The 27,915-nt window shown below is 39.5% G+C and overlaps 1 protein-coding gene across 15 annotated transcripts in view; it reads right to left on the reverse strand.

Moving 5' to 3' along the window:
- col25a1 (collagen type XXV alpha 1 chain) overlaps nt 1–27,915 on the reverse strand; it is a 170,134-nt gene that overhangs the window by 41,062 nt on the left and 101,157 nt on the right. For 14 of the 15 annotated variants that reach the window (XM_086166545.1, XM_086166543.1, XM_086166550.1 and 11 more), the window contains exons 1-3: nt 6,082–6,220; nt 3,920–4,036; nt 2,488–2,523 (exon numbers count right to left, since the gene is read on the reverse strand). In XM_086166545.1, coding sequence (XP_086022671.1) covers nt 2,488–2,523; nt 3,920–4,036; nt 6,082–6,165 — 237 coding nt within the window. In that variant the 5' untranslated portion in view covers nt 6,166–6,220. Of the gene's footprint in view, nt 1–2,487; nt 2,524–3,919; nt 4,037–5,081; nt 5,154–6,081; nt 6,221–12,917; nt 12,945–15,220; nt 15,248–27,915 lie in introns of those variants that run through there. The other variant, XM_086166551.1, reaches the window with a different exon arrangement.

A 27,915-nucleotide genomic window follows, 5' to 3' on the forward strand; every position in this document is an offset into this window, starting at 1 on the left:
TGTACATTCAGAAGTGCCAGTCCAATAACGTGTTCAGCTTGCTGCACAAAGTGGAGCCTATCAGTCTAGTTGCTGATGCATATCCAATTCTTATTGATTTTCGAGCGCCAGTCAAGGGTGTGGACTGGCGCTGGTGTCTGGGTGGAAAAGTCACATTTTTATTCTCTGCAGAGGTTTACAGGGCCAAAATACCATTTGAACTGTTTCGACCAGCCCATTATCTCAGAACAGGAGCCATCTCAGCTCCAGTGATTTGCCAAATGTGCATGCTGATTTCACTTGGTTTGAGTGGCAATGCTACATCTTTTTACAACCTCTGGGAAGCAGCTTTTATGGTCTTGGGATTGAGTTCCAAATGATGACATTATACCCTGTAAAAAGCACATCACTGTCACACTGTGTATATAGACTCGTGATAGTATGTCTCATTTGAAGAATAATAGTGAAAAGGGCATATTCTTCTTTTTTTCAGAGCTAAATGGAAAGCTTTCTCAGCTCATTTTAAAACGGGATTCAGCAACCCTGTTTGTGGAAATTACGCTTATTCTGTCATTAGCAGTTGTGAAATAATTGGAGCCTTAAGGGAGACCAGTGAGGAACATCTATTCCAAATTGTTCACGAAAAACTGCCTTGGAATATGAGCACAAAAAGGGATAATGAGTAAAGCACATAGGTATAATTAAAGTCGCCAGAGTCAATTCATTGTAGAATGTAGGTTTATCAAACTAAAAAAAAAACATGTTACCTTTATTTTTCTATATCTCGCTCTCTCGATACAATGTCTATCTTACTACCTTAGCCTTAACACCCTTTATTTCCTCTGTCTATTCCTTTCCAATTCAGCAACTTTTTCCATACTATGGAAAAAGTCGGTGGAGATGGAATCAGAGATGAAGCACTCGATAACACCTCCTCAGTCAGCTTCACTTATCCTCCCTTGCACTTGTGAAAATTGACATCACCAAATGTTTTCACATGTCATGTTTTCCATCCTTGCTTTTTCTAGAATTTGGCATGAACTGTTAAATGTAGCTTTTATGGGGACTTTTAATCAAATGCTTTATTTGTTGAACACCACAAGCGGTATCCAGTTGCTGTTAGGTGGAACAGGTTTTCCCTACTGTATAAGGCTTTTGTGAGAGAAAGCCAACATTTTTGCAGTGTATCATAAAATGTGTCATTAATTTTCAACATTATAGCCATAAAACATCATACGAATATATTGCAAGTTGAATTTACTTAGTGAGATTGATGCTGTGACCCATTTTGGATTTTTTTCCTTAGTGCACTGCCATGTAGTACATTATGTACAATGATGTAGCCCATCCAGTTGATATTTAGTCATAGAAAAATTTGTGTTATCTCAAATTGAGAATGCTGTTGTGCACAGGAAATGAGGATTACAACATTTGACCAAAACTGTGATATTCCATGGTTTGCTTTGAAAAAAGGGTTTCGTTTTAGGAATTTAATTTGCATGGAATGGTTCCAGGGTCATAGATTGGTTGGCTGTGCTCCCACTATGCAGCCAAGGTGACAATAAATTATAAAACAAAAAAAGTTGAAGTATAAATCATATCCTCTAAATTGAATTATAGCATTATTTATTTCAGTAGCCAGTGTCAGGGAGTCTAATGAAGCTGTGGCTTTTTGTATTTGTGTGAGTCTGCACTTTTGCCACTTTTCCTGTGAGGAGCAATATGACTTACAAAACATCTTAATGAGAATGCATTTGTGGAATTGGGAATTTTTAATTTGCTCATGCCTTTTGTGGCACCTTTTGGGTTGAAATTTGAGCACTTACATGTTCTTCAGGTGCACTTCAGAGTAAGGGCTGAGGTTAGATTGACGCTTGTGGCCAGGGACAAGCCAATGAGTCATGCGGGTCAATATTCTCACAACGATCGCATTATAGATGTCAAAAAGTTTTCTCTTATTCCCTTTCAGTAAGCCCTTGCTATTTACTTTTTTACATTGGAGCTTTAGCTGGAACAATGTATCGATATCCCGTGTTTAATCTTTAATAATGAAAAGCTGAGCGGTACCTCATTGGATTGGTGTAAGCCTAGTTATGTGAAATGAGTATTTCTGTTGGAAGTCCCGTAGTAGCACACCCTGGCCACAACCATAAATCTTAGAGCTGAGCTCCTGATCCTGCCACATGTGTCAGACATATGCGACAACAAGCGACTTCAAAATGAAACGGCTCCAGATATGTGCATGTGATCGAGCACATGTGCAAGGAGGCCCGTGGCATCAAAAACTCACTCCAGTCACTTTGGATGTTGGATGATTTCCCATCGAGCGACTTGGCAACCGAGCTGCTCAGCATGCTTTTCAAAATGTCTTTTTCACTCCAGCGTTAGAATTAACAGTGCCTCTCGACAACCGACAGTTACAATATTCTCCTGCTAATTCTAACTTGGGCCAAATAAAATCCATGTTCAGCTGTATGTTATCTTTCAAAAAGTAAAGTTTGTTCTCACCATCGGCCCTGTTTCCCCGGTCTGCCCTGGATCACCCTATAGGAAAGACAAAAGAGCCAGCCAGTTAATGGGGGAGCAATGGGCAAGTCTTTTGAAAAGTTGAGAACATGCATGGAATTTTTAAATGATCATGAATAGTGTTCAGAGTAACAGGTCCAATATTCTGGTGAAAAAAAAAAAAACTCAACATTTTCCACATTGTGGTTGAATTTACCCTTTATTTTAGAGTTTGACTATTACTATGATGCATGGAAGCCAACTCGACAAGTAGATAACCGCATTGTGCTGCTCATCTACGAAATGGGCCTGCAGGTCTTTGCTGTCCAGTTCGACCTGCACCCATCACTGTTTCAAAGCGTCACGCAATCCTCGTCCCCAGGACTGTTTAGATCGCGATGTCCCCGAACCCCTCAAAAAAAGACACATGCTCCGCTGAGATTATGATGCCAAGTTCATGCTTGAGCATTATTCAATTTTTTGGCTTGCTTTAACATTCTCAGGACAAGTTTTGCCACTATGAGGGAATCATAGCGAGAGAAATTAATTATGAGATAAATAAAAAACACAGCAGGAGAGGTCTAATTTCTTGGAAAAACAACAAATATTTCAACTGCAACTGAAGGAACTGAAAACAACACTTAATATTTTTGCACTCTCACTCTGAAGGCTGCCAGGACAATAAAGATCAGCTGGAGCCCTTGGAAGGTTTTATGGCGAAACGTAATTGACAGGCCTCTTCTGTTTCTTCTTTCTCTCTCAAGCAGAGAGCACATAAATTAGAGTGATGCCAATGGCAGGACATGGAAAATGCTGTGTTGTAATGAAAAACAGCAAAGTACATGTAAATCCATACAGTAAAGTAGCTCTCAGGAGCATATTGATGGTTTGCTTGTCTCGTCTTGATTGGAAATTTGGATCAACCCTTCTACAATGGACTGAGCTCGATTTCCTCGCATCGAATACAACTTGACAATTAAGGAGAAAAAAAAAGTTTTTTTTGGACTCTGTCCTGTTTTAAAACACCAGTTGCCACTGAAGGAAAACTGAGCCGCACATGATATTCTTTTCTTTGTTTGATCAGAAATTATTTGGTAATTGGTGAATTCCGTGTCTCCAAACCCCTCAGAGTATTTCTCTTGATTTTGCTCTCATTTCATTGGCCCATTACTCTAGACCCATAAAGACCAGTGCAGTGTGAGACAAAACCAATTTTAAAGATTTTAAATTCGGGAAGGACTGAGATAAGACGTGAGAAACTTAGAGATTCGTCTGATATAAAACAAAATAATCATAATCTCATATTCATGTGGATTTGAGCCCGGCAATATTTGGGACATATAGACTGGTAAAAGAAGAGATCCAACTTTGGACCGTTCCTTTTGCACACGCGTTGTTTACTGAGTTTCACTATTGTGTGAAATACAATACTCACTGGTAGACCAGGTACACCCCTGGGCCCGTCTTTGCCTGTGTCCCCCGGGGGGCCCCTTGGCCCAGGAGGGCCTGGTGGCCCCGGAGGCCCGGGTGGTCCAGCTTGCCCTTGATCTCCCTGCATAAGACATTGATCAATATAAGGGGATCTGGTTGAATCCACTGAAACTGGAACCACAACATTTTAACTATGATAAGAGTGGAGAGGAACACTGTCAATGGGAGTGACATGTCACCTCCACTCTGAATGTACAGGTGAGTTTTTAGGTGAAGGCTAATATTTTAACCTAGCTCATAATAATGAGGGCGGTGAAATGATGTGATTAAAGGTTTGAAGATTAATACCCATACATCGTTTGCATGAATGAGTTGGACTTTGACTAAAAACTGACAAAAACTTGAACATAAACATAAGAAGTCCAACACAGTGTTATATGTGAAAATCTACAAAAACGACAAAGGCATTGATAATACAATGAACACGCTTTAATATTACATTTGAGAAGTAATTCCTGCATGTTCTTTCTTCAGGGAAAGAAAAAGCCCAACCTTTGGGAAATGTACCTGTTTGTCGTCTTCCCTGGTAAGATGAAAAGATAAATGGCCTTGTCTAGAGATGCAATATTGTGCAGGAGAGACACACCGCTCACTCGTTCACTGAAACCAGTAAATGGTCGCTTATGATATCAGCTGGCTTCCTCTGTTAATATATATGTCGTGACTTATGTATTTACCATGTTATGAAATAATAATGTAGAATTAAGGTGCACAGAGTGCATCTAATAAAGGCTTTCCCTGTAAAAACATCAGTTCATGAGAGTAGATGATTATAATAAATTCTCTGAAGTACCATAATCGTGATGCATGATTAATTCCTGCTTTGTCATGTCTGTGTGAGAGACCACAAGCTTTCCTCTGTCCTTTAGAAAGGGGAAAATGGCGAACAGGTATATTTCCCACTGGGTTTGCATGTAACTTTAATGAAAACTTAATTTCCAAAAGAAATATCAACACTGGCCCGAAGAATAACAGAGGAAATAATAAGAGTGCGTATGACAGGTCTGCCTACAGACTTGCATGCAAATATAAGAACGGCCACATAGAAGTGATTCGGAGAGACGTAACATGTTGGACAGAGAAATGAGTTTGTACACAGCCACTACCTTAATAAGACGTCGCTTTATGAGCTGCTGGTCAGCGGAAAGAAAGCCATGATTGATCTTAGGGAAGACCATCTGAACAGGTGTGTGAGGTCAAGGAGTCGAAGGTCAGAGGTGAGAGAAGTTTGAAGGAGGATGAAGTCCCAGAGGAAAAGGGGAAGAAGAAGAAAGCAAATGCAAAAAGAAACAGAAACAGATTTTGTTAGAAAGACCTGTGTTCATGAACCCTGGACCAGCATCTTCACAGATCTGGGAGAAATCCACAGTTTTCCACCGTGGAAGTGGTTTACTTCGGAAGTCTGGGCTTATTTTTTGGAGCTTAAGCCCATAATTACCACCTCAAGGGTGCGAGGGTGAACAGTGGGCTCACAAAAATGTGAATTTCTCCTCCTCTGTGAAAGTGCTGCCATCATCTTTATTACGCCTGCTGCAAAGTCAGACCCCGGGAGCTACACACACTGAAACCAGCGCGGTTGACCTTCTGCAATGAGGTTCGTTCTTAACCTTGTTCTTTTCAACATGTGTATTATGCTGCTATTGTCCATTAGCATTAAGTGGCTTCATCAATGGCTGAAATAATCCTAAAGTCTAAATTGGTGTATTTAAGGATTTGTGGCGAACCATGGAAATGAGCTTTAAAACACTTTTTGCCACATAGGTTCATTACTGACTATTTTTCTTGGCTTCTATTCCACTTATTTCAGCATCTCTGGACAAAAACCAGACCGTGTCTTGGTTTCAGGACAATAATTCTTGTTCCAGTCGTTTGCGTATGACTAGGGCATAAAGGCCACCTTGGCTTTCAACAGGGGGCCTTAAATGCAACAAGGGGGAGAAATCTCTTGAGTGAAAGAGAGGTAGCAGCAGTGCTGGGGTTGGATAAGGTGATTAATTACATGGTCTGTCTTTGAGAACAAGGAGCAGGCAGTGACAGTGATTTACTCCCAGTGTGCGTGGCGGTAGGGTCACACTAAGCAGCGAGGCAACACATCCACTGACAAACCTTGACAGTCAGGATCTGATTGCTGTGCAAAGCAGCCAGTGTAGGGAGACCAGGCAATCCCTGAAGGGACACACAGCAAAACATTGCACAACACACACATTCAAACAACGGGTGAACAAAAAACACTTAAAAGGAAGAAGCATCCTGCCTCCTTATCATCATCACCAGGGAGCAATGTCATCTCTGCGGTGAATTTAATATCGTGTTTGTGCGGGGTTTTTTTTCTGGGTGGGGTTGAGGAGAATTCTTATAATCATCACAAGCCGCATCCAATTTAAATGCCAAACAATTTGTTTTGAGGACAAACCATCCCGGTCCTGCTCAACAACAACATCTGATTTAAAGAGTGAATTTAAATGTCCAAGTTTATCTTTCATTATGAAATATGGCACATCAACCGGGCCATGTAGAGAAAGCTACAAAGGAATCATTAAGGAAGTATTTCCTCCTGTTTTCTCCTTTTGTTTACACAGCTTTTGTTGAGACAGTCATATGATGTGCATTGAATGCTTTGTTAAAATTAGAAAAACATAATTATTCAGCTGTTTCAGGTAGATCAATAACTTTTTAGGGAAAATTTAAGTAAAGTGTCAACAACCTCTGTGACAAATGTGAAACACTGACAAACACTGGATAGAAAAGTAAGCAGTCCATTTGTTTGATTAAAGCTGGATAATTTTAACTGAATCCAGAAACGTGAAACTATCTTCACATTAAATGTTTCACTGAAATGAATATAAATGAAATTCCTTATTCTTTTTATGGGTACATGTGTTGATATATGTGTATCTTGATGCATTCCAAGCCCGATGACAATTAATCTATTAGTTTTTCCAATCATCATTTGGAAACTGAAACTGAGAATGCCTTTCAAATTTTGGATTCTTGTCACATGTCCACCTAGTGCTAACAGGACTGTAGTTAGACTGATATTTGGCACATAAAGAGTTTAGAGGGTGGTGTCTCTTTTTCAAAGCAGTTCCAAATCGAAAACACATGAGAAAACGTATAAAGAATGGAGAAAGTGTTTATCTGCCCTGCAAACCACAATTGTTGGCATGTCCAGATTATCCAGATTACCATTTACAGTCGTGGCCAAACTCATCCCAAAGCCTGCAGCAAATCATTACCTCCGTTCATTTCTCGGCTTCACAACAAGAACATATAGTATTTCCCAATTTGTGGAAGCCAATCCTTGGTGGATTAGATTTTGGGTTGAATTAGTGACTTAGTTAATCATCTTTTTCTTTATTGGATTTGTGAACGTTTACAATCCTCTTCCAATGTTACCAGAAACAGAGTTACATCACACCGGTTTATCCCCATCCTGGAAGTCTTTACCCTGTAAGAGTCAAACTGAAAGCAATTATCCTGTTTATAATACTTAAACAAGCTAGTAATACATCATAAAGTCTCCTCAGAAGAATCCCTTTATTTGAAAAAGCTGATCTTTTACACCTGGGTCATATGCATTTTTAACCTTGGACTTCACATGGAGTATCATGCACATTAAGTGCAGTCGGAACACCCTTTACTTTAGTATTAAGTTGCATTAGGAGGAAAAAAGTGCCACACTGGCGCACAGTAGAGTTGTTGTTGCAAACCAGTAGAGAGCATTTCCAGGACCGTTGCTACGACTGCATTTCCAGGATCCTGGATCTAATTAACTTGATGCTTTTATGACAAAAAACAATAAATGCATCAATAACTAAATAGTGAAAAAGTCCCTAAGAGTAGTGTTCAGAGATGTTATGCCATTTTGTCAAAAAATGTATGGCTTTTTTTTAACAATCTACATGTCTACTTTTAATCTCATCATGTACTTTAGGATCATACTATAAATGAAATAACCTAAAAGAACCACATATTGATGCCAAAGCATGAGGCCTGTGAAACTGAAAAAGCTGCAATGTTTAATCAAATAATACTTTTATTTCCTGCCCAGATTCAAATCAGATAAGGATTAATATATATATATATATATATATATATATATATGCTTTTGATGAGTTTGGAAACTGTGAAGGGGTTAAGCAGTTTTCTATTTGACCAATTTAATCAAACCTCATGTCCAATCTCGTGTCCTCTGCTGTGGGCGTCAACATGTCCCTGGTGTTCGAAAAGATTGGCTGTAGAGCCTTTTTCTATTGTGCTCCATCTGAGACAACCTCCCTGCTGACTTGAGAAAATCTGACTTTGATGAGGTTCTAAATCTAAAACTCATCAGTTTTTCGTCTTTTAATTAGTGCCAAGTCTCAGATAAGCTGTTATAGACTACTTCTCTTCAGTCTATGAAGGAATCCTGCAAACTCTTTTTCTCTCTCTCTTGCTCTCTCTTTCCATTTTTTGTGTGATCAGTTCCATCCTGCATCCCTGTGGCTGAGGGGCGGTTTTGTGTCTGTAATAACACCTGATGCTATACACTACACCATCGTGTTGTAACCATGAACACTTTAAAAATCTCTTCATTTTATTATCAGAAATAGCATGCATGTGTTGCCATTTTCTGTCAAGTTAATCAATGCACACGGCATCTTTCAACCCTCTGTTTTGGTTCCCTATGTGTTACCAAGCTACGTCTCCTCTCCGAGTTTTTATCTTTTACATGTATTTTATATTAACTACATACATCAATTTTTACATGTGGATTTGCTGTGTCTACAACATCTTTTTCTGAAAGGATGTGTCCCACAGGTTCTTCGCTGGAACTGAACGTACAAACGTGGAGGATGTCAAACCTTGGGCAGACCGAGAAACCGACGAGGTCAAATAAATAAATACATAAATATGGTCTATGAAGATACATTATTTAAAATGTACATTTGAGCGGCTTGAGTGTGAAACCTTTCATCTAAATTCTATTTTTCTATCTATTCTATCTGTTCTTTTGTAGCTCCAAAGCTTTTTGTGGCTTTATCTTCCTTGCATTGCGGTTGGTAAGGTCAGTGCGAGACATTCAGAGCAGGTGTGCACCCCAAAAGACCAGGTGTGTTGCCCAATTTCAGTTTAGAAATAGTGTGCAATTACTGTATTGGGAGCACACAATTTATGCATTACTGTTGGGTTCATGGTTGTAATTTTGGTTTTGCTACCACAAATAACAGTGGATGGAATAATATTTTAAAGAACGAAAAAGCAGTTGTTTTTTTTTAGAGTTTTGGAACTATCGGTTTTATTTAGTTTTTTGTCTTATTCCAAAAACAATAATTGAAACAAGAAAAACACTAAGGGTCTACTTGTTGATTTTAATTTTGTCTTTTCCCACCTTTCTCCACTTGACTTCACTTCTCTTTTGACTGTTTATAAAAAATAAATGACTAGAACATACAGTCATTTTACAACCTTGGTTTGACATAGTCTCCTGTTTATCTTTACGCTGCAGGCATTACCTTGTTCCATCATAAATGATCAACCTACCTTCATCTCAAATCCGCAGTCACAAAAACATAACCTTTGGGACAATGACTTTTCTTTTGATTTAAATTTGAGATAAAATGTGGTCAAGCCAAACATGTCCAGGCTGCCATCCCTCTGGTTTTCAAAGATAATTCAAAATGTATGGCTCATTAAGAATATGGCTTTCAAAGCAGGCTGATTTAATTCAGGCCAGCAGCAAAACACAGCCACGGATACTCCTTCACGGCAGACAATGGCCACGCTTGTATGTAACTGGGATCGAAGCACAGATTTTTCTCAAGCTATTTACAACCTCAAACATCTCCTAGACAGAAAAAGGGAAACAAGTACTGGATTATGGTCAGGGAGGATGGACAACACAGAGACTTCTGGCATGGAAATACAGAGCAGCACATGTACAGGTTGGCACCGCTCTACATTTTGTAGCCAGTTTGGTTTTATAATAATTCTCATACATGTAAAGGAGACATTAGAAAGTAGCTGCAGCCGGGTCAACGACCACATTGTGAAGTGTGTGTTTATGATCTTTAAAAAAGATGATCTGACAGAAACCAGAGCAGTAGTGTGAGTAGGAGATGAGAAGATCCTGAGGTGGGTTGCTGCTGACACGGCCCTGCCTCTGTGCTGATGTGTGAGAACGCAGAGGTTAACGGAGAATTCAAACCATTTACAGATTGCTTTGTTTTGCTTTTCTCCTCTAAAACGGATGTTGGTTATTTGGTGGGGAACTCTATTGCTATGTATTTGCCTTCAGCAAAACGACTGCAACTGTAGTAAACAGAAAGCCAGATATGAGGACAATCAGTAAAAGCCGACCATAGGATGCCGGCCAGAACCAGCATCCCTTCCCGTGACCACACCAAACACACAAAACATCCCAAGCAACTACGCACTGTGGCATTTTTCTGACTATGTATAGCGTATGTGGCGTGGATTTTAAATTCTATGCACAGATGGCTTTGATACACTTCAGGAAGGAATAGTACATGCATTTGAAGCCACCAATTCCATATCAGTGTGATACATCAAAACGATCTCAAGTGAAAATCATTTCAAGGCTTTTGATTTCTTTTACAAACAGTGAACCTTTGTTCATGACTGAAAAGTGAAGTCCTGGAGATTACGTAACACAGGCTTCTCTTTGAGAGAAGACTCAGAAACTGAGATGTTACAAAGTAAATAAGGACAAACAGATGGATTACAGTGTTCAATTTCAGGGATTCATTTTCCCAACTGATCTTCTTCCCAGGAATCCCCTGATCATTACCTGACAGCTGTAACTCATCCTTCAAAAAGACCACACACACCTTCCTGGGGCATAAACACAGCCAGGGGCCAGCTTCTAATGACTTCCCACAGGGGGAGATTGAATAGTTGCCAAACATTTTTGTGAAAAATTGGCGATTTATTAGTCGTTGTTTGGTTAAACTTTGACTTTTGAACGTGGCCTATTGCCTTCCGGTCCAACCAATGGCTGACCCAAACATGTGGACAACAGGCAGAGGAAGTGGCAGAGGAAATTCTCACAGTTTTTACCACAGAGACAGAGTGGTATTGTTTTGACCCTTTGGCATGACCCTTAAATTCAAAATTGCCCCCAAATGGAGGGGCAAGTGGACTACTTTCGTTGAAAACGTTACACCTCTCATCCGAGAGGCTTCCTAAGTTCTGAAACACAATCTGGTGTTTAGCAATACCTTCACATTTGGTTGATGGTTTCTCTTTGCAAAGTCAGTGCTTGGCATGAAATGAGCTTCATTTCCTGTCAGATAGCGACAAGGTCAGGCGGCACTCTTATGCCTTCATGTTTTAACAAAATCTCTCTAATGCTGTTCCACTACATTTCCCTACTAATCTAATGTGCAAAGTCAAAATGGCGTGCTGGAGAGGTAATATGATTCTGTTACAGCCTTGACTGCGTTTATGCCCCTGTAGTCCTTCATATGTGACCGTGTGCTGATTTTTACTGTATTTAAGAGCTTCTGCTGTGATGGAAGTTAATGAAATGACAACTTGAAGTCGACAGTTTATTTACTGACTCGGTAAGACAAACATAGCTTGGGTCGCACAGCTACACTGCTGTCTCGGGCATCTAAATAATTCGACTGATAAAGATAGATGACTCCAATTCCAGGTTAACGGGATACAAATTATGGGCAACCCGAGAATAACTTCCTTAGGGGAGACAGTTGACTTCAGGCAGCATATCTCGGGAGAAGTTATCTGTATTCTTCTGTTTGCATCAGTATAATTCCTAAAACTGTAAAGAGCAAGCAGGCCAATACTTTTTTATGCAAATAGATACAAGCCGAGATCAAAGAAATTCAAATGTATTTATGCTGTAGACGGTGCTGTGGGCACCGGTAAACACGTGAAGCCGGCGGGAACTCTGTGAAGTGGTTGTCATTTGACGAATGCCTGTGTAACGTAAGTTGTATATCATATCAGACTGAGAACACAAATCAGATTTCACAGGGAGGGCCACTTGCACCGACTTCCAAATATAAAGGAACGTGATGCTTGACATATAGAGCCAGTCTGCCGTCGAGCTGACAAAGTTAATCGGCAACTACTAACATCTGGGTGGGCGCCAGAACAGAATCGGGATCAGATGGCTGGTGCGCTGTGGACAAGACAAACCTCTGCGTTGTTCTGGTCTCTTGTACTTGTACTCTAACCTCTACGCGCTCTCTGCCCTCAGGAAAATCAATTACAAGAAGTGACTATGACTCGATGCAATCTACTCTTGATGACGACGGCAGACCAGGAAGTGAATAATATGTGTTTGCACATGTGACCCTGGTTAATGCAGTCTAGTTTAAACAAATCCCATGCAGTCGTAGACTGGACTCATTATTTAACTGGTGTTTGAGAGAAATCGGGGTGCTTGCTGCTGGGTAGGGATGGAGTAATTCATTTAAGAGTCTGTCAGGCATGGAAATGCACTCACGTTATTATCATTTAGAGGCAAGACTTCTACAGAAATATCAAGCTGCAGAGCTGGAAATGATTTAAGCACCGAATACGCCATGTCACGTTGACGATTGAAGTGGATCATAAGTAATTATAGAGAGATGATTATGGCTAAGATTGTGCAGATATCTGGCCTGAGGGTGTGCACAAGCTTATACGGTGTTCATGTAGAATTTGAAGACAAGACCTTAGGAAAAAGAAAACAACAATTTTCGCATCTAGAAAAGCATACCAGCCTTGCCTTCCAAGGTATCTCGCACATTTGTCTGCCCATTTTTGATATAGAAATAAGCAGTGCTGACATGCTTGTTGTATTTGGCCAGATGAGAAGAACATTATCCCAGGAATTTCATGCATCCCAAACCTTTTACCCGCAATTCTGCTGAGGGAGACACATAAAGTCACATTCATCAGCTAATCACAAGAAGTTGGAGTAAACCACATACCCGTGGTCCCTGGTCGCCTTGATCCCCCTGCAGAAGGCAAGAAGGAGAATTTGTTTTGAAATGCAGGGATTGAACATAACACTGAACACACGGACACACAATTACCGTGCTATTAATAAGCCAAGACTCACACTGAAATCACTGAGGCATAATTCAGAACACATTGATAAAGCAAAATACTATAGGAACCCTCAACTATTCCTTGTGGTAGAGAATAAAATCAGTTATGATAACATGGAGTGACATGAATTGGGTATGAGAGACAAAGAGAGAATAAGCAGTGGTGTGAGGTTAGATGGGTTTGGTGAAGGGGTGAAAAAAAACGTGTGTGTGTGTGTGTGGAGTGTGGAGTGTGGGTGAAAAACTGTTGCCAGGCCAGATTTTATGCCCAAGAGATCTTTGGACCTGTGCCTGTTTTGGGGTAGAACACTGACGATGAAGCCTACTCTTGCAGGAGAAACTATATGGATATTGGGTTTCAGATCAACCTGTATGGTGATGACTGTGGATTTATCACATTCGAGTAAATCCCAAGGAAAACTGTCACTGAAATAACTGGAGCCATAATTATAGAATTCATCGGTCAGGAATCTGATAACAGAGTCATTCTTTACAACATCCCATTTGATACATTGATCTCTTATGGGCTCAGCTATCATTTAGACATATGACTAAAAAAAAAATCACACATGGACATGAATTTGTTTCAATGCAATGCGCAAGCAATCTCAAATAAAACACCTCACTATTTTTTTACCATTCCACTGAGGCGGCCCAATTCCAAAGCTCAATAAAATGGGAAAACATTTGTGAATGACCACACTGATGCACATGTCTTGGGTGGGAGGGAGCGCACAGTTTTGTTTTTCATTTAATCAAGTACAGATGAAGGGGTTCACATGAGAGGCATGAACATGCATTGAGTCGGTGGGACTCAGGTTGTTATCAATCACCAAAAATGCTCAAAAATCGCTGAAATCTGGAGGAACATTTTGATGACTGGGTCATCTTTCACATCATCAAGGGTGATGAGAGTGTGACATACATGAGTGAAATGATGTCCTGTTTCTGAATGATGGTTTAGCTCTTGTTAGCCTTGAATATTCCATTATTTTCATTCATTATTATTTCATTATTTTCTTTTGTTATAAAGATACTTGGCATGATGTACTAACATCCTCTGCAACATATGCATACATTATTTTTTCTAATTATTTATCTGATGACTGTTAAAATAATGATATAAGTGCTGACTTTTAAACAAATTGAAGCAAATCACATACAGTTGTTATAGAAACATGGAAAGAAACTCAAGTTAATTTGCTGACTCTGCTCCTGTGATTTTGGTGAAATGCCCGGTGAAGTACTTGAGAAAACAGGGTTTAAGCCACAGCTTTTAGTCATTGATGTTTTGTTCTTTGGATCTGTGAATAATGCAAGAATTTAAATATTCAGACTCCAAGACTCAGATCTGAATAGATTTGATGTAAGTTATCTGGGTGAAGGCAAAATGAGAAATTAACCAAATGAAGCAAAGATGATCCAGCACAATGGAGCCTCAGCGATTTAATATCAAAATCCTGGAATTCTGCCAAATGTGGTTCCTATCTTACTTTAAGAAACTGAATATGTAACGCAAGACTCATCCCACAACAATGTCACTCAATATAAAGCTGGGGTCAATAGCTTGGTGGTTTTAGTGAGCAAAGAGCATGAAAAGGGGAAAATATCAAGAGACATCTACACGGTGGCAGCTTTCGTAAAACCTCGACAGTCTCTGTGCTCAAGACCTGAAAATCCTTTGGGGAATTTGCATATTGGATACTTTACCCTACTTCTACTTCACTCTTCACTTCTTTCCTGGTACTACTAGTACCATCAGTATATAATATATTGTACCCAGCACATTACTTCTTGTGAAATCTGTAAAATGAAAAGATGTGCTGATCAATATTATATGTCTGCCAATCAATAATACACATATTAAGACTAGAATAATGGAGGAGTCCTGCATAAAACACAATTTTTGTGAGCCTTGTTTATATTTAACGCTTAAACCCATTTATAGTGTGTGATGTATTCATGAGTGACTTTTAGGTTCTGCAATTATCACTTGACAGAGTAAACAGAGATAATTGCTGTTTTCAGTGCTTCTGGTTACCCAAGATAAGTTAAATTAAATAGGTGGAATTGCCCGATGCTCCGCTTTAATTTTAATTGAAGAATGTTGCATACCTTTGACTCTGATACTCTCAGAGTGGACGTGATTCAACAAATAGTGCAAATATCAATAAAGTACTTACTTTATCACCCTTTGGACCAGGAGGACCCTATGGAGGGAACAAGAAAAATGGTGAATATCTTTGACAACATACAATATCTAAATAAACCATGGTGGCAGGACAGTCTGGGTAGATAAAATAGTGCAAGAAAACAACAGAGATAAAAACAGGTGCCAAAGTAGGAGTGGGAAAGGGAGATGGCAAATGACTACAAAATTCAAATTCCCTTCTGATGGAATGCATTTTGTATATGTATAGATTTTTTTTTGCATCTGACCTAAAAGCCCAGGAAAACATGGGAGAGGCAGTATTGTATGCATCATGGAGAGCAGGGCTCATATGAACATACAATAACACCCCAAACAGGTTCAAATTAAGTCTATGTTTACATAAAGGATCAGCCAGAATCTCCAAACAAATACTTGCAAGCTCAGTGAAAACCCGCACAAAAATCTGATACGTAACCAAGTGTGGAAACTACATAAAGTTGGTAGTATTTCTCTAAGTTGGTCATACATGGCCATAGATCCATTTCTTGTGGGGGAACCTTGTAGAGAAATTTCTTTTTTATCCTTGCATTTGCAGAGTGTGTGTGTGTGTGTGTGTGTGTGTGTGTGTGTGTGAGTACTCAGATATGGGCTTCATGGTGGGCTCTGTAAGAGATCATTGCAAAGGGGATTTGCCAATGAGATGTGCATTGATATATCTGAGCCTATTTAAGCCAGAGTGTTTATGATAATATTTGTAAAAGTTGAAGGGGGAAACAAAGTATGCTATAGTTGTTCAAGAGTTCATTGGGAGGCTTTTGAAAAGTGTACAATATCTTGAGAAGTCAAATCTGTGTGACCACTCACCCGTTCAGATATAATTTTCCTAAGCCTGCGCAGAATCGCAAAAACATTGCTGTATGGTGCATTGCAATGGTAATTTGAATTCCACATTAAAAGGTGCCTCTAACATATAAATGTCTGATTGTTTCTGGTTATTGGATAACCCTAGAACTTGCATGCAAGTAAATTTGTAAAATTAAACTGCTGTTGTCAGAAAAATCCCGCATTGACAAAAGACGTAGAAAGTCACACAATACCCATAAATTAAAAGAATGATAAAACATTATGGGGGGGGGGTTGTGCAGGAGGTAGCGCAATTATCTTCAGAATCAAACATGCCTAGTTCGATTCCCGGCTCCTCCTTGTTCAGAAAGACACTGAACCACTAACTGCTTCGCCGGTGGACGGCAGCCTACTGCTCATGGTTCATCCATGATAGTTTAATTGCAGAGAACGGATTTCCCCACGGGGATTAATAAAGGATAAATTATCATCTGAAACTAAGAACCAGTGTCTTTTTTGTTAGCTTACAATGAACAGCCATGTGTGGCTCCTTTTGAAAGAGCCCTCCGTATTTCACAGTAGTCCAGAAGAGATTCACATAACACCATTTCACCCTTCAGGATTTTGCATTGACATGACAGTAAAATTTTGATCAGGCAACTATGCCAGCTGGAGGCAAAAGGGAGAATAAGGCTAATTTCTTTTTGATGTGGCACAAATTTCCATATGAGAAAAGAAAAGTGAAGGAGTGTGAAAACTTTGCACAGGTGAGAAAATGAAAGGGAAAACAATTGGAATTTGAACTGACGAAGAAAACAAATACAAAAATCCCACTTGCAATCCCAAAGGAAAACATAAAAGAATGAAGTTGCCTGTTCTCTGAAAGTTTTTAGCTTGGCAGTAACTTAGCCTGAAGTGCACTGTAGGTCCTCAAGGTTGGGGTTGATTGAAATATGAACATTCACCAATAAATGCCATTCATTCATTCTCTAAACTTCTTATGCTGTGCTCATGGTTATGAGGATGCCTATCCCAGCCCAGTCATTTGGTGAGAGGCGGGGTTCACCCTGGATCGGTCACCATTGGATCACGGGTCCATATATAGACACATACAACCATTCACATGTCTGGGCAATTAAAGGTCGACAATGAACCTACTGCATGTTTTTGGACTGTGGGAGGAAACTGGACAACCCAGAGGAAACCCACACAGGCATGGGGAGAAACTGCGTTCACATGGAAAGGAAACCCCGTCAGTAACTGTCTTGTTATGGGATGGAAGTGCTAACCACTGCGCCACTGTGCTGCCTCAATAGATGCCAGTTAACCCTATATGCTGCTCCTTTAAAATGTGAAAACAGAGTTTATTGTTCTGCTTCCACCCTACAGTAACAGGCCTGAAATAATGTTCTGTTTCAAGTTAATACCAGTGAATATCCAAAGTGTTGGGCAGAACCAGAGGTTCACTGACAGTAAGCCATAGATTGGTGTAATTACAGTCAAACCTATGTTTGGTTGCTTTATATATATATATATATATGCAGGAGTCTGAACTAGTGACCCTGAATGCAGGGCCTGCAAACACACATGCTTCAGCTGCACTGCTCCACATCGGTGCAGTGTGCAACTGAAAAGTGCCAGAGGTATTCGAACAGCTTTCCCACAGCCAATTCATACCACACTGCCCTGGGATAAGTGAGAAATAGTCAGGTTTCTGCCTGCTCAATGCCATTGGCCATTAGTTTTGAAGAATTGTTAACTGTTTGTAACTCATTGTTTATGTGTGGAGGAGCATGTGTTCCCGACTGCAGATGAAAAATGCTTTGGTTCTGAGGTTGTGAACCTGGAGAGCAATCTCATCCCATCAGTTCAAAAGTGAAGCAACTGGTTTTGTTCGAGCAAGCCAAGAAAGTAGTTGATGGAAAATGCAGCTGTGATGAACATACAGTATATCTAAGTCGGGGGTCCTGTTCCTTACTTGACAATACATAAAAGAGACAAACACATAATGCGCCAATATGAATACAATGTTTCCGAATGTGGTTTCTTGGGGGTACACAAAGGCCACATATTGGACTCAGATGTGACTAACTTTCATAATAATGTAGTGGCATTCCATTGCTGCTGATAAGTTTCCAAGTTGTCACTTGAAACACAGAGCATCAAAAGAAAATCACTATAAGCTTTCTGCTGTGTAGGAAAATTGCCTTTAGACAATGGGAGGTTATTGACATGCTATTACGAAAACATATGAATGACTGCTACAAAGGGGGAAAAAAAAAAAAGCAAAAGCTGTTTACAACAGCTTGCATTACATTGGGCTCTTATTGGTCGAAATAGTTGGCTTACTAATTTATCAGACTGCATGTGAAAGAAAGGAAATTTTCGGGGCTGCACAGCTCAATTGGTCGTCATGAAACCGAAAATACTCGGTTCGATTCTCAAGCACCTCCTGGCCTGCCGAGGAACTGCTGAGTAACACTCTGAACCTCGAACTGCTCCCCTGTCACTGCCAAGTGGCCGTGCGCTGCTCATCCACGATGGGTTTTTGACAAAAAAGGGTGCTCCCTTCTCTCTTCTTCTTCATATAGTTTTACATATCAGACACTGCAACAACTGAATACATTTTAAATTGAGATTGAACTTTGAAAACCAGGAATTCTGCACAAATGCATTTTGCTTGAATTACATGAATGAGAGGAATGCACTTCTGATGTGAAATGCATTTCTTAAATAGAAAATTTAGATGACAGAGGCGAGGGTACATGAGCATATTATTGCTATATGATGCTCTGCCATTGTAAAAAATGATAGCCATCAACAACATGAGAAATTTGAAGTGTAGCCTATCATATTTGTATTCAATGTGTGGAAGGCAGTTTCAGACAATTTATGGGATATTGCAAAACACATTACTGTTGACCTTCTCATTTTGTGGGTATAGCATACGGAATGGATTCTGAAATGTACACTGCACTTGCTCATTACACAGTCCATCATTTGAACATCTCTCAGACAGAAAGCATCCATTGGAGCCTCTCCAAAACCTTTACATATGTAATGTATTTTTTTATAAGACTATCAAACGTTTCTCTCCGACGATTATTTCAAAGGTGTAAACCGTAGTATAGCAAATTACAGCCAGTGTCTCTTTCATCAAGTAGTCTTTGCAGCTTTGTGGGTTCAGTATGCCCCCAGGAAGGTTTCTAATCAGCACCTGCATATACTTTTCATGAGTTTCAATGCTTCTGCTTTGGCTCCTTTACAAAAGTAGCCCTCCAGTCCTGCCATGGAAATTTTTCTGACGAACATTTGTGAATAAAGGAACCAGACGATAACTCTGCTTGTGTGTGTTTTATCCTTGCAAGAAGGGACTGCAGCAGAGTGCTCCAGGCTTTCTGCAAAGTCTTCCAAAGGATAAGGTGTAATAGTAAAATTTGTAATAAATAATCATGTTTGTGCCCCTTGGAATCAGGGGATTCCAATAAGAGGGAAACAATTCCATACCATATTTGGTTTTGGGATGGGTTGACAAGACCTTGATTTTTACAAAACAATGTAAGGATATAACAAAGGGGCTTCTTGTGGTAATACAATGAAATATGTAAATTTCCATCACAAATCTGAGCCTTTTGATCAAGTATACTTGCTGTGAGAGCAACTTTCAATGCACAACATGATTAGGTCTTGTTTGACATGTTATTATTAAAATTCACTGGGATTTTAGAATTGAGTTTATACTGGTCTTTTAACGACTGATTTTACATGCTAATACAGGACCATTCTCAGTTCTGTTAAAATAAACTTTTAGCTCCACACATATTTCAAAAGAAAAATTTCAAAAGGTACAAATAATATCTTGTTTGCCTGATAGGTTGACTGAATGAAAAGGCTGGACAACCCTTCAACAGAAGAGGTGTCTCACTTTGAATTTTCTCTGTGCTAGAACAAATTTCTTGGTTTGGAGTAGGAATATTGTGAAATATTTTTATCGGAAGATATTACAAAACCAACTCCAGATAGTTTAATGCAGGTAAAAGAATTAGCAATTATACAGCAGCAAAACCGTAGTGCATCGTCATCATCTTTTGTTATTGCAATGAATGCTTTGAAAGGAAAAGAACAGCGGCTGCTCTTTCATTCCTTTCCAGGTTTGTGGATATTTTAGCTGTTGATTTTGGTTCCACATTTTCCATTCTGAAACTTCAATGGTATTGTTTCAAAGTAGAATTTAGGAAGTTAATTCATCAAAATGTTAAGAACAAATTCCATCCGCAGATTTCGACTGAAAGGTAGCGCTGGGATTCAACAATCTGGAAACTGAGATGTGTATCTTGTGTGCTTTGGTTCGATGCATGTAGACCCATAGAAGTTCATTGCCACTGAAGGAGCAGGACAATTACTTCCCACAAAACTATTTTATATTCCCTGTCTGGACGTAACTTAAAACACCGAATATGGTATGTCTATCATATGACTCTAATACAGTTGCAACAAAGCAGAATATCCACTTATTGAAAATGACACACATCCTGTTGGTAAGCCTGACATCTTCTGCTGTTTAATGCTGGGTATTAATGAGATGATTTGTAACAGAACATGTGTGCATGATATCTGAGTTTATGGCAGACCACTGGATCAGGAATAATGCTTTTTTCCCTTTCCAGATACACATCTAAGTTCTTATTCTCATCCAAACCATGACCACTGTCTCCTGAAATGGCCCGAATGAGCTGTTGGTATGAAAAAATCCTTTACCACCTTTAAAAGAAGGGTCTGTGAATAAAACAGCCAACATGAACTGTGGCCAGCTTGTGGCCAAACCCACAAGCAACACTAAAAATATTGCCATTCAAATCTGACAATGTAACTTATTTCACTTTGTATTACAAGAAAAGAATAAATAATGGCCAGTGTCACAGTCCAGCCACTGCACATGGTAGAATTCATACTGTATGTACCAATTACACTTTGACAGTTACCGAGATGTGATCAATTAACCATGTCCTTATGTACTCTGATTGACATTTGATGGTACCAATGTTGAAAGAAAGATGAATGCCACCACATATATAATAATAATAATTTCTTCTGGATTTTTCTATAATGGTAGTGTTGTGGATTAAGACATGGATTCCTAGGTTGTTTTCAATCATGTGAACGCATGATAGAAGAATCCTGAGATGAGTTTCATGTTTTTGTCCTATGTGTAAGTTGATGTGATAACCTGCAAAGGAGTAATACATAAAGAAGTGATTGAATTGAACATCTTAAGCTGCACCCCTCAGGGTCATTTGAATCCCCAGAATGCATTTTACAACTGTCATTTATTGAGACTTTCTTTTGATTTGGTCAGAAACAAGCTTTTCGCCCATGAGTCCTAAGTTCCTCCAAAGCCCAATTTCTTCTGATTACCCATTTTCAGTGAGCCTGGTGATGGGCAAATACCCCGAACTTCTTGTGAGGTCCGTCATCCATGATGAGCTGACATCAGCTTGTGAATAAAAGTAGAGGAAGAATTCTGGAAACAGAAAATGTCAGATCTTTTTGATTCCTCGCATATTGCATGTTCGGCTATTATAGAAGACCAGCTCAGTTTGATATAACCCTGTATATTCAACATCGTATCGGAATAAAAGAACCATGAATAGCATTTTAAGTCACCTTTCAGTTTGACAAAAATGATGAGCTGACAGAACTTAATACACAAATACAGTTCCTGTCATTTACAGCTTGAGGTCCTGTTTTCCTAAACCTGTATCATCCAACAGAACTCATTTAAGCTCCCCTCATCTGAAAGCAGTATTTACCCCACCACACAAACAGATACTCATTTCAGCTGAGTTAAAATGTCTCACATAGAAATCTCGGCCCTGAATATCCATTCCTCACATTCTTACTCTCCTAAAATTTTCTGCATGATGGATGAAAGCCTGACAGTGCTGGTCAGTGTAAAGAAAGGCAATAGGCTGGGGTGTTACTCGTGGCTTTAGCTGTTGTTGAAATCATCAGAGTAATTTTTGTGGGTTTGGCTGCTTCCTTCTCGAACAATTTTGTGAAACAATCCTGCTAATCCAACGAGATACAAAATGTCAGGAATGGGAGATCAGCATGTAACCTCTGTCTGGGCTCCACTACATTTTTTCTTTTTTTTTTATCACGCTGACCTGTAAGACATATTCAAGATCCAGAAAACCAATCCATCAATATGAGTTCATATCCGTGCCGGTGAACCCGGGCCAACCGGATTGCCAGTGGTTGCTATAGGCTGAGTCTCCGGCCACATGGATCCAATCATCTCACCCTGGAGTGCTGGCATCCCTGGGAGCGAAGGCCAACAACTACTGCGCTTACAACTTCGTCTTTACCAGCACATGGTTTTCTCACACAGCGATACAATATAAAAAAACATGTGTACACACATGAAGTGAGTGCAATCCTCCAGTCACCAAGTGTTAACAGAAAATGAAGAACTGAAGTAAGGCCAGGTGAGGAGAGCCGCTCACTAAGGAAAATGGGAGGCAGCCAATATCAACGAGGATGTGAATCGCAACCCAGCAGGTCATCATATATTCTGTACAATGAAAGGTGTTTGTGGCAACTCAATCATCGGGTTGGATTTCACCTGACTATTGTTTTGACCCCTGTGAGTGGTCATACTATTATAAAAAAAAAGGAATTTGGTAGGCCATTGGGTAACGACAGCTGTTTTCACCCTCACACACACCACTTTTGTCTACCCTCTATCCCTGGCATATCTAAAAAAAAAAGGCCAATCAAAGAAGAAAAAAAATCCTCTGTAACCACACCAGTCTTGAATTATGTTTTATGTTGCCTTTGGTTGAGCCAAAGTAAGGCTGAGGAAAAATAGAATTTAGTTTAAACAATTTCAATACAGTTTGGTGAGTAATGTCAAGGTTACAATAATAATCAGGCAGCCTATTCACAATAAATGGTTCATATAAGAAAAGCAATGCAGAAAAATTCTTGGTAAATCCCATAAAATGTTACATATTTGGTTTGAAATCTCGTAAGCCTCAAAATCTTTGGGGGTTGAGGCTGTGTAGAAACGACTGGGGTAGTGTTAAGGTCATTCGGATTCACACTGGGTTTGATGCATAAATGAGTGAGGTTGAGGTTATGGAACGGAAAGCAGGCAAGAAATACTGATCCCTTCAAGACACGTCACTCTGCATCATGGGTCACATGGTCCCGATCTCCAGGTGCAAAAATTTGTACATTTTTCCACCAAATTACATGGATTATAAGGGCTGGCAATGTGAAACTTGGAGCTGGAAAAAGACAGACATAGAAGTTACACTTGGTAAAGCCCCCACCCCATTGTATGTTGCAATGTACTGTCCAATTAACATGCAGAGAAAGTTCCTCCTGGCTTCGGACCATTAGAAACTGGGGTGATATCTCTCATACCATCTAACCCTCAGCAGAGGAGGGAATAAGCTCATTTCCCAGAATATCAACCTCTTCCTTTTGAGAATGCAATCTGAGAGCATTGCGATGGGAAGAGTGTGATATTTATTTTAATCACATTCTCTGGGAGAATCTTTTTTTTCTTTTATCGAACAAAGTACAAATACTCTATCTGGATATACAAATGTAAACAAAAACACAAATGTGAGAGGGGAAGCGGTGGGATGGAGATTGTAAAATTGTCCTTTAACAATTAGCAGCTAAAACCCTGCTGTGGGTATTATTGGAAGGGAAAGTACTCAAGATTATGCACAAACCTAGAAAGATATAAAGGACGACCTGCTAAGGAATAAAAAAAAAACAAACATCTAGTTGTATACCTCCATCTGTTAGCTCTGCATGGGAACTCTCAATCATATTACTGTCAAGCCCCGGGGAACATTTTTCAAGGCGGGAAAATATTGGCAGGCTGGAGGGCAGGCATGTGAGTAATCAGAGCAGAATGGCAGGAACGGACGACCACAAGTGGCTGGTGCTTGTCGGTAGAATCTGGACGTAGAGGTTAGGCAGGGATAGAAAAACCACACTGGAACACTGACTTGGGAATTGCATCTGGTTCCCATATCCACAGTGTATCACAATTAGCCGGCATAAAATGACTTTAATGTGTGTGTGTTTGCAAGTGTGTGCCTGTTGTTACGTTTTGAATATTTCTGTGGAGACGGGGACTCTGTGTCCTGTGCGAACTGATAATGTGATTTGGAGTGTGTTTTTCTTTATTATCGAGTTAATATTCATATATAACAAGGACAAAATAGTTATTGTCAGTCTCGGTTGATGGAGGTCTCATCGTTGCAGCATGGAGGAAACATTTAAACATCTTTGAAAAGATCACTTGTAAGTGCCTGAACAAGCCAAGAGTCTGGCTGTTTATGCTGTTGTGCTAATTTATCCCTGTAGGGGCGCCAGTGAGCCAGGTTTTATGATACAGCGGTGGAACTGAGATGTGAAGGGAGGCAGCCGGCCCTTAGCGAGAAAGAATTGTTTATGCTTATTCAAATAACATTTAAAATTGCAGATTGAATGTTATTGCAACCACTGAGGGACTAAATATATTGACAAAATGAGCAAAAATGTTCTTGTCGAAATCATCTTCTTGTGGCAACTGGACTTGAATATTTCTTCACTTGAAGAATTTCTTCACTTGAAGACGCTTCAGATGCCACGACAAGAAGATTTCGACAAGAATTCACCATGAACTGGATGACTGAGAACCTCTACAGACAGGAGCACAATGGTTATGAATGTTTATTTACACAACTATATTCCAGCTGCACATGCTGATAAAATTTAAACCACATATCGGCTGTACTTTCCCTCTATTTTTTATTGTCAGTTGGAAGAAAATCAATTTCAATCAAGATGCTGTTAGTTTTTTTTTTGCAATTCATGCTTCTTATCACGGGGGCTTTTTCTTCTGTTGACCAAAGGGAGTAGCAGGCAGATTATGCCGTGAGTATACGTCCTTCCCGACCAGCTGAAGTATTCTACTGGCCGCTCACATCACTATGAATAAACCTCACATTAGGCCTGAGTGCTGCTTCTTCATTTGCTGACAGTAGAGTGCTGCCTCTCATCATTGGCTAACAGAAAGGGCTGCTGATGGGCACAGCGTGAGCCAAGGCCTTGCTTAGAAAAAGGTCACATTTTTAATGCCGCCTCACCATGTGTCTGTGTCTCAGCACGCTCCTGAGGCAGCAACTGCCTTTGTAAACCAAAATGAATGCTGCCATGTCACATGACAGCACATTAAGCGCCGATGCGAAAGTGATGTTTTTTTTTTTTTTTTTTCCTCGAATCATATAAGGATAATAAGAATAGCACAACATCTGATTGGTCACGCCTCATCTCAGATAAATGTGGAAATCAGCTGTAGTGCGATGGTGATCAAAGTCCAGCAGGCACACATTAAATAAAGAGCATTTTGAGTTGTGGTGCACGGCACATGAAGGATCAAGATGAAGCCCTTCCTCATACCTCTAATCCCTGCAGCTGCATTATTCATACCCTGTGACATATCACCCAGTACCTCTATCACTGGAATCTAATGTGATGATGATGGGATGTAAAAACTACCTGTTAAATAAAAGGGACATTCACATAGCTTAGTAGCCTAACTGCTAATATGAGTTTGAGCTGAAATGGGGGTTGAAAGTTCAAATGATGTCAAAGATGTCTCCTTCGATCTGAGTTTTAAAAGTAGGACGGATGTCATTCTGTGGTGGCTTTAAATAGCGTCATGATCCGGAACTTGAGATATACAGTTTGCTGATGCTGTCCACTCATTCGTAACAGTATACATAACAGTATACAATGTAAAAACTAAACACAGACATGGGATCTTGATTTATTTTACATCTATTGACGTGTTCATTAACAATACACCTTTCATGGCTCATAAATAAATCCAAAGTTAGTTTTCTGATTTTTTTTTTAGACAGGATTCAAAAAGTTGGTCATCACTTGAAATATGGTTTTGATGATTTACACGGGTGATTACAAACATTTAGCCCTCAGAAAAATACATTTCAGCCACTCTAATCCTCACACTGTTAACCCATGTGCATAAAGATGGGGATCCTAAAATCATAATTGCTTGAGCACAACATGGCGAAGCAGCAGTATCAGATCAGATATTTCTTACTAACATATTACTCACTAGGAGGAGGCCCCAGGGTGGTTTGTTTTGATTGCAAACCTGATTTCATCATCAAAAGTTACACATAAAGGGCCAATGGGAGAACACATAAGAGGGAAGTTTCTTCTCAAAGAATATATACTCGGGACACAGGTGATAAAAGGAAATGGTCACTAGCTGATTTAAAGAGAGATAGCAGAGGGAAAAGAATGCAACATTGTTGCAATAGTGCCTCGGCATGTTTTTATTTGTACTATATATTGCCCTTTTTCAGAGATGTACCGTATGTGTGTTTATATACATTTATATATACTGTGTATACAGTTTTAGTAGCAGAATATAGTAAAGTATTCTTGCTATAAATGTTGAACTGAAGATCAACTACAGCTCTATCTGTATAATGGCTCGATTCATATTTTTCCAGTCTGCCAGAGAAGAGATGAGAGCATGAGATCACTTGACAAACGAACCTGTGGTGTTGTCTGAAATGGACATAAAACCTCAAGCGTTGGAAAACAGAAGGGAAATGAATACAAAAGCAAATCACCTTTCCATGTCTGAGGAACAATGAATGGGAATCTTTTGCTAGATTAAGGAGACATGCTGTCTCTCTGCCTCTGCTACCCAGGATCCCTGTCTATTCATCAGTGGCTGAGTGACAAGGAAGTCAGGGATATGTAATGACTTCGGCAGTGGTCGGTTTGTTTGGCTCATGGGGCTGTGTACAATTTATACACTGTTCCCAGAATCATAGAGGGAGCTGTTGAATATTCATAGCAACATGTCCCCAGCATACCGGGGAGACAGAAACCACATGACATCACTTTCTTATGTCCCTTTTTTAAGAAACTGGCACTATTTTTTTTTTTTTTTTTTTCAATTTTTGAAACTCCTTTGGTGACCATTGAATGAGTCACTGTTGTCTTTTTTGAAGACACAAGAAATCTGCAGACTGTTCTGATTTTAGCAATACAGTGAGTCACACAGATTTTCTTTTTTCTCTTGTCTGCCTTGTATTTAAATAAAAGCTTTGAATACTATTTAAGATGGATATTTGGAAAAAATAAAACATAAGGTTCACAATCGTTGCATGTTTTCATTAGTGTTTCAAAGTGATGAGCTGATTTGTTGTGGCATCATTCAAATCCTCATGTACCATTTATTCAACCACCCAAACATAATAAGATTATAGATCCGCCCTACGCCCAAAAGGACATTTTACTCCATTGCTGTTTTGCTTTATGCTATTAAAATTATGTGGCACAATCAAACCTCAAATCAGTGTGAATTCTTTATGTGCTTTTCAACAGTTTCCAAATGTGTGAATGCAGCAGTCCTGCTTACTAATTGGAATTGAACATCAATAGTATCAAATGATATGAAATGAAGATTTTTGGTGGGAGTATTTTGCTTCCGTTGGGCCTCTCTATTTATTTAGCAATCTTCTGTCATTGGACCCTCCATGTTGCATCTGTTCCTCAGAACTAAAAAATCTCTGGTGTAAAACTATTGCACTTTTTGTTAGTGTTTGCCCTGTTGGGTTTCTTCCTCTCTCAAGAAGCACAAAGCTGCTTTGTTGCTAAATACTTACAGGAAACAGCTACACATTTGCAATTAAAATAAAGGCTCAGACCGTACCATGATGACAAATGCAAAAATGGATCCCACATACTTTCTTACTTTCTTTTGCTATTACAAACAACACATTTTCCTTTTTTTCCAAACTATTTTCAGCATTAGTTGGTGAACGCTGT

The sequence above is a fragment of the Fistularia commersonii genome, chromosome 19 (genome assembly GCF_037954325.1).
Source record: "Fistularia commersonii isolate RoL2024-O1a breed Wild chromosome 19, RoL_Fcom_v1.0, whole genome shotgun sequence".
NCBI classification, from domain to species: Eukaryota; Metazoa; Chordata; class Actinopteri; order Syngnathiformes; family Fistulariidae; genus Fistularia; species Fistularia commersonii.